Genomic DNA, 14,009 nt, shown 5'->3' with positions numbered 1-14,009 from the left:
ATGGTATATGTCCCCATTGGAATGGAATTTATGTCAAATAGGAAAGCTGTCACTTTTTACCTTTTAGACCAAAGTCAGCCAAAACACGGAAGGTTCGATCTTGGGTGTGGGGGCAGTGCCCACACCCAAGATCAAGGGTTGAGATTCATATCATGGGGAATAAAAAAATTTAAAAAAAATAAAAAATTGGGCCAGAAAAAATTCTGGCCCTTGGATGTACCCCTACAGGCACTGCCTGTAGGGGTAGAGTTTCTGGCCCTTGGATGTACCCCTACAGGCATTGCCTGTAGGGGTAGGGTGAAATAATCCCCAAAGGACAATGGCAAGCAAAGATTAAGACACATTTATTCTTGTTATAACTAACGTTTGGTTTGATTTCTATAATAATTGAACTTAAAAACAATTATGTTACATGTATATTTCAAATCATGATTTATATAAGAGATAATTTATTATCACATCGAACGAGTCAAGTCGCGCATAACTTAATATGAAAATTGTACTCATTAAGTAGAGTTTTATGTAATTAGCACAAAATAGAATGAAGATAAAAACTTGTCTGAGACGGTCCCATATGTCGTATTTTGTAAGATAGATATCTTATTTGAGTCATCTATGAAAAAGTATTACTTTTTATGCTAAGAGTATTATTTTTTATTGTAAATATATGTATGGTTGACCCGTCTCACAGATAAAGATTCGTGAGACCGTCTCACAAAAGACCTACTGATAGAAATAATGTCACCTATATATAATGTACACTAAAGAATTAAGTGAACGAAGAAAAGCAACCATCAACTTTTTCATACATTTTTTTAAACAATATCAAGTATTATATAATTTCTCTCAGCCTAATTGTTTGTCTTGAAATATAATTAAAAGATTTAAAAATATATTTTCCGGATTTCCCCGATTCAATTTGATTACACACACATTATTCAAAAGTAGAAAAGAAAAAGTATAAAATATCAGGCCAAAACAAACTTATGTGAATGTCCCTTTTAGGAAAGTCTTGAGCTATCACAACCGATCATGTGCTAAAATCTATACTTTTTCAAAATCTTTGCATCCGAATTTAGCTGTTCCCCACACCTTTGTGAAGTCACTACTTGGAAAGATGCAAGTTAAGATTCCCCTTGTCTAATGTTATTTGGGCTTTATTTTATGCTATACATATCATTTTAGGAATAAAATTTATATATTAACTCTATTTTTTTATATTATAAATTGGGTTTTAATATTACTTTTTTATCATGTAACAACTATATATTTCTTACATTTTCAATAGTAGAATAATTGATAAGATCGATTTGACACATCAAATAGAGATACGTGTTCACAATTCCAATTTTATTATCTCCAAACCATGCATGATCGATTAATTAATTTCTTGAAACTCAAAAACCAATAATAATAATAAGGTAAAAATTTGTGTGAGACAGTCTCACCGATCGTATTTTGTGAGATAAATATCTTATTTGGGTCATCTATGAAAAAATATTACTTTCTATGCTAAAAGTATTACTTTTTATTGTGAATATCGGTAGGATTGACCTGTATCACAGATAAAGATTCGTGAGACCGTGTCACAATAAACATACTCTATAAATTTATAGATATATATGAAGCTATGGGGGAATGACAAGTGGAATCCCCGCAAGTCCAATTGTGCTAGATGATAAGGTATTTTGTGTATTGGGAACTTTTTCTTCCCATGTTTAGGACCACCGCACATCTCTCTCTTCTTTTTCCCACTCAACAAATTAATCAACCTCTCCCTGTGTTAACTATGTCATTTTTATTTAAAAAAAAATTCGATATTATTTTTGACTACATGTTTGGGTGCATGCTTGAGACTCGTCAAAATGGCATAAATCTATGTTCTTTCCCAATCTAGACTTTTAGGACCGCAAAGAATCCAAGTACTCTTTCTAAAATTATGAGTAAAAACTGGCTACAATAAACCCTAAAAAGTAGCTTTTTTCCTTGAAAAGTCACATAAGAAAATTGTAGTTACTCAGATCAATCGAAATTGTTCAACTCTCTTTACATTTTCTTGAAAACTACATGTTAACATGAACGAGTTTTCATTTATGTTTGAGCTGTATATAGCGTGATGAAATTCTTATGAAATTTGAAGCTGCAAAATACGGGAGAATCTCCTTGTTAGATATGAAAGATCTACATCATCATCGAAAATTTCGCCATTAGAGGACGAGAGAAAAATATTTCCAAATGTGTCAAAAAAAATCTCTAAGATGGATAGATTTGAAATACATGGATTTTGATTATAATTTTATTGTTTATAATGAAATAATAAATCAAATATTATTAGGTGATTTTGAAATCCTAATTAACATAAAATATTATATAAACACGTTAAAATATTTGAAGTTTATAATCTTATTTCTCTGAACAACAAAAATACATTTGAAATTCATCAAATTAAACATAAGCCAAAATCTAGAGATATTATTTTCAAGTTCATTGGATTTGATGTTAATAATACTTGATATTAAAGTCAAAGTTGGACGATTGTAGCTAGCCCATTTTCAATAATATAAATAATTACTCAAAACTGAACAAGCGGAATTATTTTCAAAACAGTTTATAATAATGTTGCTCTAATTTTTGCACCATCACATTCATAAACAAATGAAAGATATATAATCAAGATCCACATTTTAAGATATAAAAGACTAAAATCACAGAGAAAAACATAAGATCACATAAGCTGCATGCAATTTTCCCTAATTTTTATATGGTTTTTCCCTTATTTTTATATGGAAAAGGAAGTGCATATATAGATGCATAGATGATAAGATAAATATTAATATAAAATTACAATTATTGGGTGCTGGAATATGTTGGCTTACCATTACGTCAATTGTGCTCAATTAGGAGATTACAGCTACAGAAAGAAATTTATTCTTTCCTGCACCAATTATTAGTTTCTAAGGTTCTTATTCCCAATCCTACTGCATGGAATTTTAGAATTTTCTTGCATGCAAACACCAAATAACATTATTTTATTCATCCAAATTCTGGATCTAGCTATCACCTTTTGATTCCATGTTCACAAAATTCTGTTAATCAGATGTAAACTAAGCAAGCTTAATGTATGTTCTGATGCTTAGAACCCCTTAATGCCGCCTTTATTTCCAGTAATCTTGGACATTATTGCAAGGATACAAATGTACAATGTACTTCTTGCACTATATATAGATGTTCTAAGGTTGCCTTCAAATCATACAAAACTTGCTCTCAAATCCTTTTAGTTCCCTCTTCTTCTTCTTTCGCAAAGAACCCTTTTTTTTCCCATATGTTCGGAGTCTTGTAGTTGAGGAATAGTCAGGAGTGGTGGTGGTACTCGTCCAACTTCCTCGAGTTCAAGGGAAAACTGTAACATTTCGTATACCTCGCTCACGCACTTGCATGCATGCATGACACATTTTTAAACGAGTTTTTTACTTTAACGTGAGTCGTGCAGGTGAACAAAATTAAGTTTGACCAGTAGAACGAACATATCTCGAGTGCATTACATGAGATGATAGGGTGAAGAGGAGACCGTGACGAGTTGACAGAAGATAGAGAGCACAGATGAGGAGAATACATATAGTATTGTATCTCTCTCTTTGTGCTCTCTGTGCTTCTGTCATCATGCACCTTCTTTCCCTTTATCCTATTGTAATCAAGATTTTCGTAGACTAATTAGAGTCACATGAAAATATTTATGAAAAAAAAGGGCTATGAATTTTGAATTTTAAATAACATACACGCCCTGATCCATCCACTGCTGCATTATTTTAGCCAAATACAAGACAAGTAATTAGCCCCAAAATAATATGTATATATTGATTTCTTTGCTATATTTCAGGATTATGGTAAGTATTTTCTGTGTGTATATATATGTTTGCATCTTAAGGGAGGTTGGGGATTGTTGACAGAAGATAGAGAGCACAGATGACGATGAAAGTGCACCAAGTTGGCACCTCACTCCTTTGTGCTTTCTAGTCTTCTGTCATCACACTTTAAGCCCCTCTTCATAGGGTTTCTCCGGTGTAGTGTTAACGGGAAAAATATAATCTTGGTCATATAATTTGTCCATTTTCCATTTTCAGTCCTAAAAAATTTCAATTTGCAGTTTTAATCTAATAAACCGATATTTCTTTTATTTTTAATATTTTTTCACCGAAATGCTGATATACGTCACATCAACGATTTCCATACCACAAAACTAAAATAGAAAATAAATAAATTACCAGAGCAAAATTGTAATTTTTCCTGTGTTAATGCTTAGTTACAATTCTCTGCTTCATTAGGTTAGATAATGGAACAGTCATATTCCAAATTCTATAAAGGCATGGCCAAGTCATTCTTTGTCGTATGCAGGGAAATTTGAGCTCATTAGATCAGTGATTCAGGGAGTGGACAGTTTTTTTGACTAAAACTTTAAATGTTATTCATGCTATGTGCAGGAAGTTTGTGTGGCTAAGCAAGCATCCTCCAATTGCTTGGACACAACTTTGTCGTCCGATTGAGGATAGTGGATCGGGGCTGAAAAATATTAAAGCATGGAATGAGGAATTGATCTGCAAAATATTATGGAAAATTCATATGAAGAAAGATAGTCTGTGGATTAGATGGGTGAATCACACGTACATCAGGTTTGCTGATGTTTGCCTGTGGACATGGAGAGGGGGAAGACTCGCCGTTGGTTAAGCAGATTTTGTACATCAGTGACAGGTTGGTGCGTGCTTTGGGGTCGGTGCATGCAACGGCCACGTGCTTAGATGGTTGGTTTAATGGCAAAGCAGGGCTTCGTCATGCGTATCAGTTAGTGGCTAATTCAGTGGGAAGATGGCCTTGGAAGCCTCTCTTGGCGAAATCTTTCATCCTCCCAAAACATCGTGTTGCCCTTTGGTTATTTGCTCATAACAAGTTCCTTACTTGGGATCGACTTGGACATATCACTGATACATCTTGTGCACTTTGTACTGTGAATGCTGAATCTTTTGATCATCTATTCTTCAGGTGCAGTGTCTCAACTCGTATCTGGGATGGAATTCGGAAGTGGCTTGGGATGAGGAAGTCCATGGGATCTTCAACAGTTGTGCTTAAAGCTTTTAGAAGAGTCTACTGAGGTAATTCACTCCTTGATAAGATGAGGAGTGTTGTTCTTTCAGCTACGGTTTACACTGTTTGGAATGCAAGGAATCATGCTGTGTTTGAGAGTGAGAAGCCGGGTGTTGCAGCCATAGTTAAGAATATTAAAATTTTATGTTTTCGTTGTATTCCCACTGCGATTTCAGTTATTGATGATTTGTAGTAGTATAGGCAGGGTTTCGAACCCATGGTAACTTTTTTTCTCCTGGAGATGTCCAGTGTAGTTGTACATGCACTATCTTTTTATCTTATTTAACGGAAGTAATTTCATTAAAAAAAAGACAAATCAATAGCCAATGCTGCTCCAGCATTTCCAAAGTTGGCCTTGAACACTAAAACCCAACAAACTGGTACGAACGTGGAAAAGCAGGCCTGCGATCGAGCTTAAGACTATTGGAAGGATTAAACTCTGAGTCTGCAAGTACCGAACTGAAGAATCACATAAGGAAACAACGTTGGAATCATCCAAATTGCATATCTGCCAGCTTCGACGGAGATTGAAGGATCTTGTTCCATAAATATTAGTAATTTGTCCACGAAAATTCACAAAATGGAAATTGGTATACAGATAATGAGGAGATATGACAGCAGCAGATGTATAGGTTCCAAGCTTTTGGTATTGCTCTGCTCCAAAAGCTTGGCCAAACAAAGTCTCCAATGCCCTAGCCATCCCCCCTTTTTCTAAAAAACTATGTATTTGCTTGTCCTAGCATTATCGCTATTTTCAATTCAATTTTTCGCCCCTTTAAATTATATATTCTTTGATAATTGATTATACAAAAAGAACACTATATGTTTTAAAATTTATGAACACCTAATATAATATTAAAATAATTAGCTACTACAAAACTTTTATGATCTGGTGGTTATAGAAAACGTGGACACATAATCAAATAGGCACGCAAGAAACATAATAAAACAAGAGTAAGTATTATATCACACAGTCTTACGAACCTATATTCATAATATATATCGTTATGATCTATATCTAACATAAAAAATAATACTTTTGACATAAAAAATAATATTTATCATGTTCCGAATTGAGTATAAAACTTATATTACAAAATTAACTTGTGTAAAAATCTCATATTAGTTTTTATGATAAAACATACATTTTCTCCAATACCATACAGATTCAGAAACATGCATGCCACTCGTTATTAATAGGGATTATCATATTCCGCTAAAATAACAATACCAAAAAAAAAAGAATTTATATTAAAGATCAAGTTGCTTGAGTTTTGGAAATAAGCAACATTTTATGTAACGATCTCACGGTATTTTGTGAGATGAATCTCTTATTTAGATCATCCATGAAAAATTATTATTTTTTATGCTAAGAATATTACTTTTTATTGTGACTATCGATAGAGTTGACCCGCCTCACAGATAAAGATTTGTAAGACCGTCTCACAAAAAACATACTCATGGAAATATAACATCCCTAGTATATATGAAATTTAAATTTTTTAAAAAATCATATCCCTAGCACTAGAAAGATCAAGCTGATAAAAAAGACGCAAAAAGATAAAGCATGTTACCGTGGTGTGACTATAAAAAACAAGGCGGCCACTCATAAATAATATATCACCAAAAATCGAGATTATAGCAGCCGCTGCTTCATTAAAGATCCTTGGTTGACACATGAAAGAAACTAGTTCACAATGTATAACACTAACAAATATGGCTGCGCAGCGCAGCGCTCTGCGCAGCACACAACAAATATAGGAGCACAAAATGCAGAAAAATAATTTACTTATGAGTCAGGTACTTGCTCATCGGTGACATGATCGGGTGAAGGACGCTTCCGTTCTTCGAATTCGTATGCTTCAGCGGCAGTAGAATCAAGTGCAGGGGCTTGTTCTCCAGTTTCACCATTTTCGGGGTGAAAATTTATGGGAAATTTGGTAACTCTAGGTTTGTCAGTGAGTATATTTCTTTGGACTCTGTCAATCATGATTTTTTGGGGAGGTTCTTCTCGCAGCTGCTCATCATCATAATCGTTATTGACGTAATAGCCGACTCGAACAAATTCTTGACCCATATAAGAGCAGGTCAAGAGAAGCACTGTCACGCCTATTATGTCTTCTTCACGGATCTTGGAAGGGTCTGGGGGGTCTGCCTGGTATCGAAAAAAAGAGCAAGATCCTAGTGAGCTACAGAAAAGTAGAGGATCTTTGAAATTATTGTTAAATGTCCTTACCTGCAAAATAAAACGATAGTTTCCTACATTGACTGGGCCGACAAGAACACTCTCTAAAAGTTGGTCATATGTTTCATCCTCGGCAGATCCGACATAAATGAGTTTCCACTCCAAATCTGTTGGATATTTTGATGATTAGGATTGTACTGTTGAACCATGAACGTATGTATATTTATGGGAATTGAAGACATGAAAATAATCTTACATAGGTAAAGAAAACAAAATTAAAAAGGAGATGATAGGGCGAAGTAATCATTGTACTATGCATGTACCTCAATCATTTGTGAGTGATCCTAATCATGAAAAACACTTGGTACTAGTGATTGTCACATGAATTAAAAACATTTAAATCATTAAGGTTGTCATGGGCTATTTATTTAGTTCTTCAATCTAGAGGAATGTCCTGTTATGCTTTAGCCTTGATGAAACAAATCTAATCAGATGTTTGGACAAATTATCAATGGAAAATTCATCGCCTATTTCAGAACAAAGGAGAATCGAGAAGAGGCACACTTGTAACTTTGACCAATCATTCTTTTTATGATTGGATAACTAATCACAACTGCAATACCATCCACTAAATTTTTGCCTTATGTAGGCTCACTAAGAAACCACAGATGTTACCTTATGAAAAAGGATTCATTGTTCTGAAAGCTAATTATTGTATCCATAAGCAATTATTATTATTTTTCTTCCTTGAGGACAAAAAAGAGAAGATTATTTTCATCTCCAACATATTCCCTGAAAAAATGAAACACAGTTCTCTGTGCTAATAATTGAAACACAAGAAAAGGAGCACAAAGCAATGAATAAAGTAATAAAGTTATAATATAAATTTCCCACCACCAATAAACTATGAAAACACATTGCCAAAGAAACACGATGAGATCCTTCCATGTTCAACACATGATCCACACATTAATTCCTAAGTCCCTGTCACATGTTCAGATTTATGTGCCATGATTTTTCTTCATCGATCTACATGTTTGTCAAAAAAATTAGTCAGAAACTAGACTGCTATGGATACCACCACAACTTCAGGTAATCTGGGGATGATGCAAGTCTCAATTGCATTGCCAGAATCAAATCACAGCCAACAGTAATGTCTCACTCACATCCCTAGAGAAATGTCATTCATGCACCATAATTGTCTGTGCATGTGCAGTACATAGTTCGCAAATGGGACAAGCAGGCTCAACATCACCACCAAATTGGAGGTATGTGTCATTCACGTACGACATGGGAGTGTGCTCGACAGTAACTAGAAAGTTAAAGTCGTTAACAAGCAGCCAATAAAAGCAGTTATGACCCAATTTTCTTATCATAACTCATAAATATTAACTGGACAGGCGTGAGTCACATAGGTCCCCCACCCTAGACATAAATTTAAACATCACATAAAAAAAATCACCATTCTGTTTACTTACGTAGTTGATAAGACTAGTAAAATAATATTTAAGTTTGATTGCCTAGCATAAAACAAGAACCAAATTCTCTTAGGTTGCGCTTGGATTAATGTCCCGCTCACAACCTAAGAGAAATGCCATTCACAAACCCTAATTGTGTGTCACGTGTAGTACATAGTTTGTGAATGACAGAAGCAGCTCGATATTAGCATTACAATCAATTTGGACATATACATGTGTCTTCATGTACCTCATGGGAGCGTGGTCAGCAGTAAATAGAAAGTTAAAGTTGTTCAAAAGCCGCCAATAACAGCAGTTGTGACCTGATTTTCTAATCATAAATCATAATTATTAACTGGACAGGTGTGGAGTCACATTGGGCCCTCACTCTAGACATAAATTTAAACAGCAGTAAATCTGTAACACAAAAAACTACGAAGTCCGCCATTCTGTTTACCTCCATAAGTAATAAGACTAGCAAAATGATATTTAAGATCAATTGCCTAGCATAAAACAAGAAATAAATTCTCTTATTCTATCCAAGATTTATCAAATATAGTTTTCAGTCTCACAAAACCCGCTTTCTTGCCATTCAAAAAATCTTAATGCACAAGAGTACTATAGTACATGCTGCCGGATTCTGTTTGCAATTCATTCCCCAAGGAGTAAAGACAGCAATCTCACGTATTCCATCAGCAGGACGTATGCTGGAAGAGAATTATTACTGCCCCAAGGATCAATTCAACATCAATCCACCCATTCTTACTCTCAATGTGAACCATTGGGTCTACAAGCCAAAATTCAAGCTCCATAGACCTCTGACTAAAGTCATCAACTCACAACTGCGATATCATTTCCAAAATTCATCAGGAGCACTTGGTTTGAACAAACCCTAGAACACAATATTTACCTGCGTAACCCTCATAATGCAACTTATTTATAAATTATAAACAGGTTTACACCATTTCAGTTACATTCGTAATTACAAGAAGAAAGGTAATTCATTTCTAATCCAAAAAGCTCCAGAAACACCAATGCCATGAAACCCAATACCGAAATAACAAACTAAACCCTAAATACTAACAGAACAAAAAAATCTACGGATAAATCACCAGGCCGCCGAGGCAATAAGAAAAGCGAAGAAGGGTTAATCGAGGTATTATTACCGTCTTTGAGAGCCGTGACACATTCGTAGGAGATCTCGAAGCTGAAAGGGGTCAAAAACGACGCCGGATTGTCCAGCACCGCCACGTTCGTGATGTTTACCGCACTCATTATACCAAAACTGGAGATTCCACGTTAGTCATAAGGGCTAGAGCTGCTAAAATACTAATACGGAACCGCAGGGAACGAAAACTTCATGGAACAGCAGATGGTGAGAAGTGAGATGAGCGAAAGCACCAAGATTTCGAAGAGTAGAAAGGTTCGAATGAGAAGAACCGTACGGGATTTTAGGAAATAGCACCGAAGGGAAGATGCTCGACAGTTTTTTTTGGGGTATTTCGTTTCGTTCTAGGGAGGTTTTATAGTGGTTACCGGCGAGAGTTGAATAGACCGGGTGTAGCCGGTAACGGATATTGGCGGGAGTTTCTTGTGCTCGGGCTTGCTTTCATTTTAATTATTGGGCTTACTTGATGAATTCCCACATTGGGCCGAAGCCTGTATAGTTCTTTTGAAATCGGGTTGACGTGGGATTGTAATTGGGTCGGGTTTCAATTCTTGAATCAGACGAACGAGTCAAATGAATATTTTTTAATATATCATCCGCTCCATTTTGTCTTAAATATTGTAACATTTCGTATAACACTTAATGCTGATAAACACAACTTTACGGTTTCATACGATCTTACTTGTTTTGCTGTTAAACAAAATACATCTCATACTTTACAATAAAAAACATATAATTCAAACTTACTATTTGAACCCAACACCATACTTGCCTTTTTTTTTTGAAGCATCACACTTCTATTACAATGTCATAATCACATTACATGCTTACCAGAACAATTCTTGTCTGTAGGGTGATGCTTCTTGAGTCTAGTTCTTGCTTTAAACTTATCATAGTTTTTAATCTTCATCATGAATAATAGTAATAACTTTTACTTTTGGTCCTCGTCAAGCTATTTGTTCAAAAGCATTATTGTGCAGCTATGGAGTGCGATGTCCGTAAAATTGCTACGTCTTGGACGAATCCAAATCCATCTCAGAATTGACCCTAGCCCAATAAGACACAGGCTTCATTGGGATCAAGTGTCGAGCTACCGAGCCCAAAATTCCAAACTCATATGTCCGAGCCCATGAATATCTAGTAAACCGATCTCTTCAACACTGTTTACTATAGATAAACAATGTATATCCATGTAAAACGTATATCGGTCTCTCACGTGTATCTTTCTTTTTAGAGTTTGGAATTCAAAGATTTAAAATGTATATATGTGATAAATTATTAGGTATATCGAAAATATATATTAAAATTTGTATAAAATATTCCGAGAGAAAGAGTACGTCATATCATATCTTATCATATTATTTATGAAGAACAAAAAAGGAAGATTGTCATTTTAAATTTTAATCACACGATGGAGTGCTCTTTTATCTCAGAATGAGAAATGCTACCAACAAGCTATTTAATTAATTTATCCACCGCAAAAAATACCATTCCATTTCACGTAAAGTTGAGATTTTAGTTGGACATTATTTGTAATCATATGTTCGCAACAAATTGTACCAAAGTGTGTGGCCAACGAAAACTTGTCGATAACAAATGTGTTGGCTCCAACAATATCAAAATTTATAAGTAAATCACAATTTTCTCTTATATATCTTTCATGCACAGTTCGAAATACCCGTAAAATATATGAGTAGGTCTCTTATGAAACGATCTCACGAATCTTTATCTGTGAGACGAGTCAATCCTTCCGATATTCACAATTAAAAGTAATATTATTTCATGGATAACCAAAATAAAAGATATGTCTCACAAAATATGACTCGTGGTTTTTGCCAATATATATTTAGTTTAACTAATTTAAATTTGTATCTTCATCGTAATGATAATTATTATAATAATAAATAAAACAATATATATATATATATATATATATATATATATATATATATATATAATAATCAACCATAAATAAATAATTCGTCTGCCTAATCCAATTCCAAAAATATACCTTCCGTTAAGTGTAATATCATATTCATGAAATTTAAATATTCCCGATTTAATTAATTTAAAACAGAATGATGGCAATATCGAATCATTTAAATATGATTTCCTTATTAATAAACCGAGGAAGTCTTACTCAAAAAATGGAATTTAAGTCATTTGACTTTTAAAGATAACATAAAATTTAATTTGAATTTATTTTCGTGGATCTTCTTATTTTTATTGTATTTTTTGCAAGAATGTCAAATCTCTGCCAAAATTTTAATCTAATTATCAGTAATTATTTTTTTATTAATTATTTACAAAATATAAATTTGTAAAATAATTGACATGTGATATAATTGGTGCTTATTTTTATTATTTGGCCGATAAATTTTTACATTATTATTGGAATTGTCATACATTTCGTATTATATTTATTGGAATTTTCACTAGATATATTTGTGTGTGTGTGTGTGTGTGTGTATGTATGTATATATATATATATATATACACACACACAAAACCAACAATCTAATTTCATCCCATATTTTTGGATATTATCCATAATGAAACTTAGGATTGACCGTTGTACCCCTCCAAACACTTTATATACTCCCACAAACTTAACATTTCCTCAAATTTTCTTTCGTAAAATTATGGAATATTGTTTTTAATCTAAACACCAAATCTCAGATGGGAAATTACACTTCTTGCAGCCTACCAGGCCCAGTGGCCAAGAACTCGACCAGGGGCACTAAAGTCATTCTTCCTTGCGGCGAATACCGGCGAATACACGAGCTCACGAAGGCCGCCGAGCTAATGGTGGAGACGCCGAATTACTTCCTGGTTAACGCCGAATCCCTGCGGGTCGGGAGACGCTTTTCGGCCCTGAACGCCGATGAAGACCTCGAAATGGGAAACACCTACGTTTTCTTCCCGATGAAACGGCTGAACACGGCGGCGACGGCGGCGGACATGGACAAGCTTTCCGCGGCGGCGAATCCCGCCACGAAAAGGGTCGGCGTGAGGATCTTGCCGGAATGCGGCGAGGCCGCCTCGCAGCATGTTGTGGAGAGTGTCGAAAAATTTTATCCGCCGAAGCTGGATTTGGATGATTTCCAACAATATTCGGCGCTGGAAATGAAGCACCGATTGTCGGTTTGCTGCCGGTCGAAGAAACCTTTGCTGGAGACTATTATGGAAGAACCGGCCGGTTTTAAGCGATGATAATGGCCGGCAAAATTTTGGCCATTTGATTTTTACATTTTTGCCGATTATATTTTAAGATATTATTGGCAAAGATTTGAACTTCTTATTTTTATTTCTTTTCCCAAAAAAAAATTGTAGTGTACAGTAGATATATCATAACTAATATGTGATGGGAAGTATAAAAGTTGTGTACTTTAAATTTAAGTACAAGCAAATTGTTCATTTGAGAATTTTGTCGGTAAAGATTTTTATTAATAAAACAGTCGAGAGATTCATGCCGACACAAATCAAAGAGTGGTGGTGGACTATTATTACTGTCATATATTATTATCTTACAATATGATAATAAAACTTTTGATTTTTTTATGAACACATATTTATTTCAACAATTCGAACATTAATCTAAATTTAATTTAATTTTTATTTCATTTCTTTATGTGTCTTCAAATGAAAAATAAAATTATACAAAACTAATATTATCTAAAAAAGAACCTTCTCGAATTTGATTAGAGTATCTCTCAAATTATGATAACAAAAAATATTGATCAGCTTGGGATTAAAGGTGCATGATTTCAAATTTTACAATTACTTTGTGTATCGATTTTATTAAATTAAATTATTGTAAAAAAATTCTAATTTACAAAACTAATATTATCTAAAAAAGAACCTAATTGAATTTAGGATTAAGATTACTTTAATTTAAATTATAGAATTATTTTGAGTATTAATTTTATTAAATTATTGTCGACTAAATTCAAATTCTGAATATTATTTTGCTTATTTTTTGTAATTTTTTTAAAATAATATTTTATATTATTTAAGTAATTTTTTTCTTTACGATTCCTTATCAAACATTTGAAATTTATAT

The 14,009-nt window shown here is 33.8% G+C and overlaps 2 protein-coding genes across 2 annotated transcripts; one reads left to right on the top strand and one right to left on the bottom strand.

Moving 5' to 3' along the window:
• Positions 1-6,745: 6,745 nt before the first annotated feature.
• Positions 6,746-10,256, bottom strand: LOC140823632 (histone chaperone ASF1B-like). Its single transcript, XM_073185076.1, has 3 exons — positions 9,945-10,256; positions 7,373-7,488; positions 6,746-7,291 (listed from the first exon to the last, which is right to left on the bottom strand). The coding sequence occupies exons 1-3, from the start codon at positions 10,051-10,053 to the stop codon at positions 6,926-6,928; spliced, it is 591 nt and encodes a 196-aa protein (XP_073041177.1). The 5' UTR covers positions 10,054-10,256; the 3' UTR covers positions 6,746-6,925.
• A 2,369-nt stretch (positions 10,257-12,625) lies between these two features.
• Positions 12,626-13,159, top strand: LOC140824366 (uncharacterized). The gene has a single exon (XM_073185962.1). The coding sequence runs from the start codon at positions 12,626-12,628 to the stop codon at positions 13,157-13,159; it is 534 nt and encodes a 177-aa protein (XP_073042063.1).
• Positions 13,160-14,009: the final 850 nt, after the last annotated feature.

This window comes from Primulina eburnea, chromosome 2 (assembly GCF_022965805.1).
Source record: "Primulina eburnea isolate SZY01 chromosome 2, ASM2296580v1, whole genome shotgun sequence".
NCBI lineage: Eukaryota > Viridiplantae > Streptophyta > Magnoliopsida > Lamiales > Gesneriaceae > Primulina > Primulina eburnea.
The sequence above is the reverse complement of the archived record's forward strand: the minus strand, read 5'-3'. Positions and strand labels throughout refer to the sequence as shown.

Coding starts and splice junctions, on each gene's coding strand:
- LOC140824366 (XM_073185962.1), top strand. CDS start 12,626: ATGGGAAATTACACTTCTTGCAGCCTACCAGGCCCAGTGGCCAAGAAC.
- LOC140823632 (XM_073185076.1), bottom strand. CDS start 10,053: ATGAGTGCGGTAAACATCACGAACGTGGCGGTGCTGGACAATCCGGCG. Junction 7,489..9,944: donor TGTCACGGCTCTCAAAGACG/GTAATAATACCT, acceptor AATATCCAACAG/ATTTGGAGTGGAAACTCATT. Junction 7,292..7,372: donor ACTATCGTTTTATTTTGCAG/GTAAGGACATTT, acceptor TTTCGATACCAG/GCAGACCCCCCAGACCCTTC.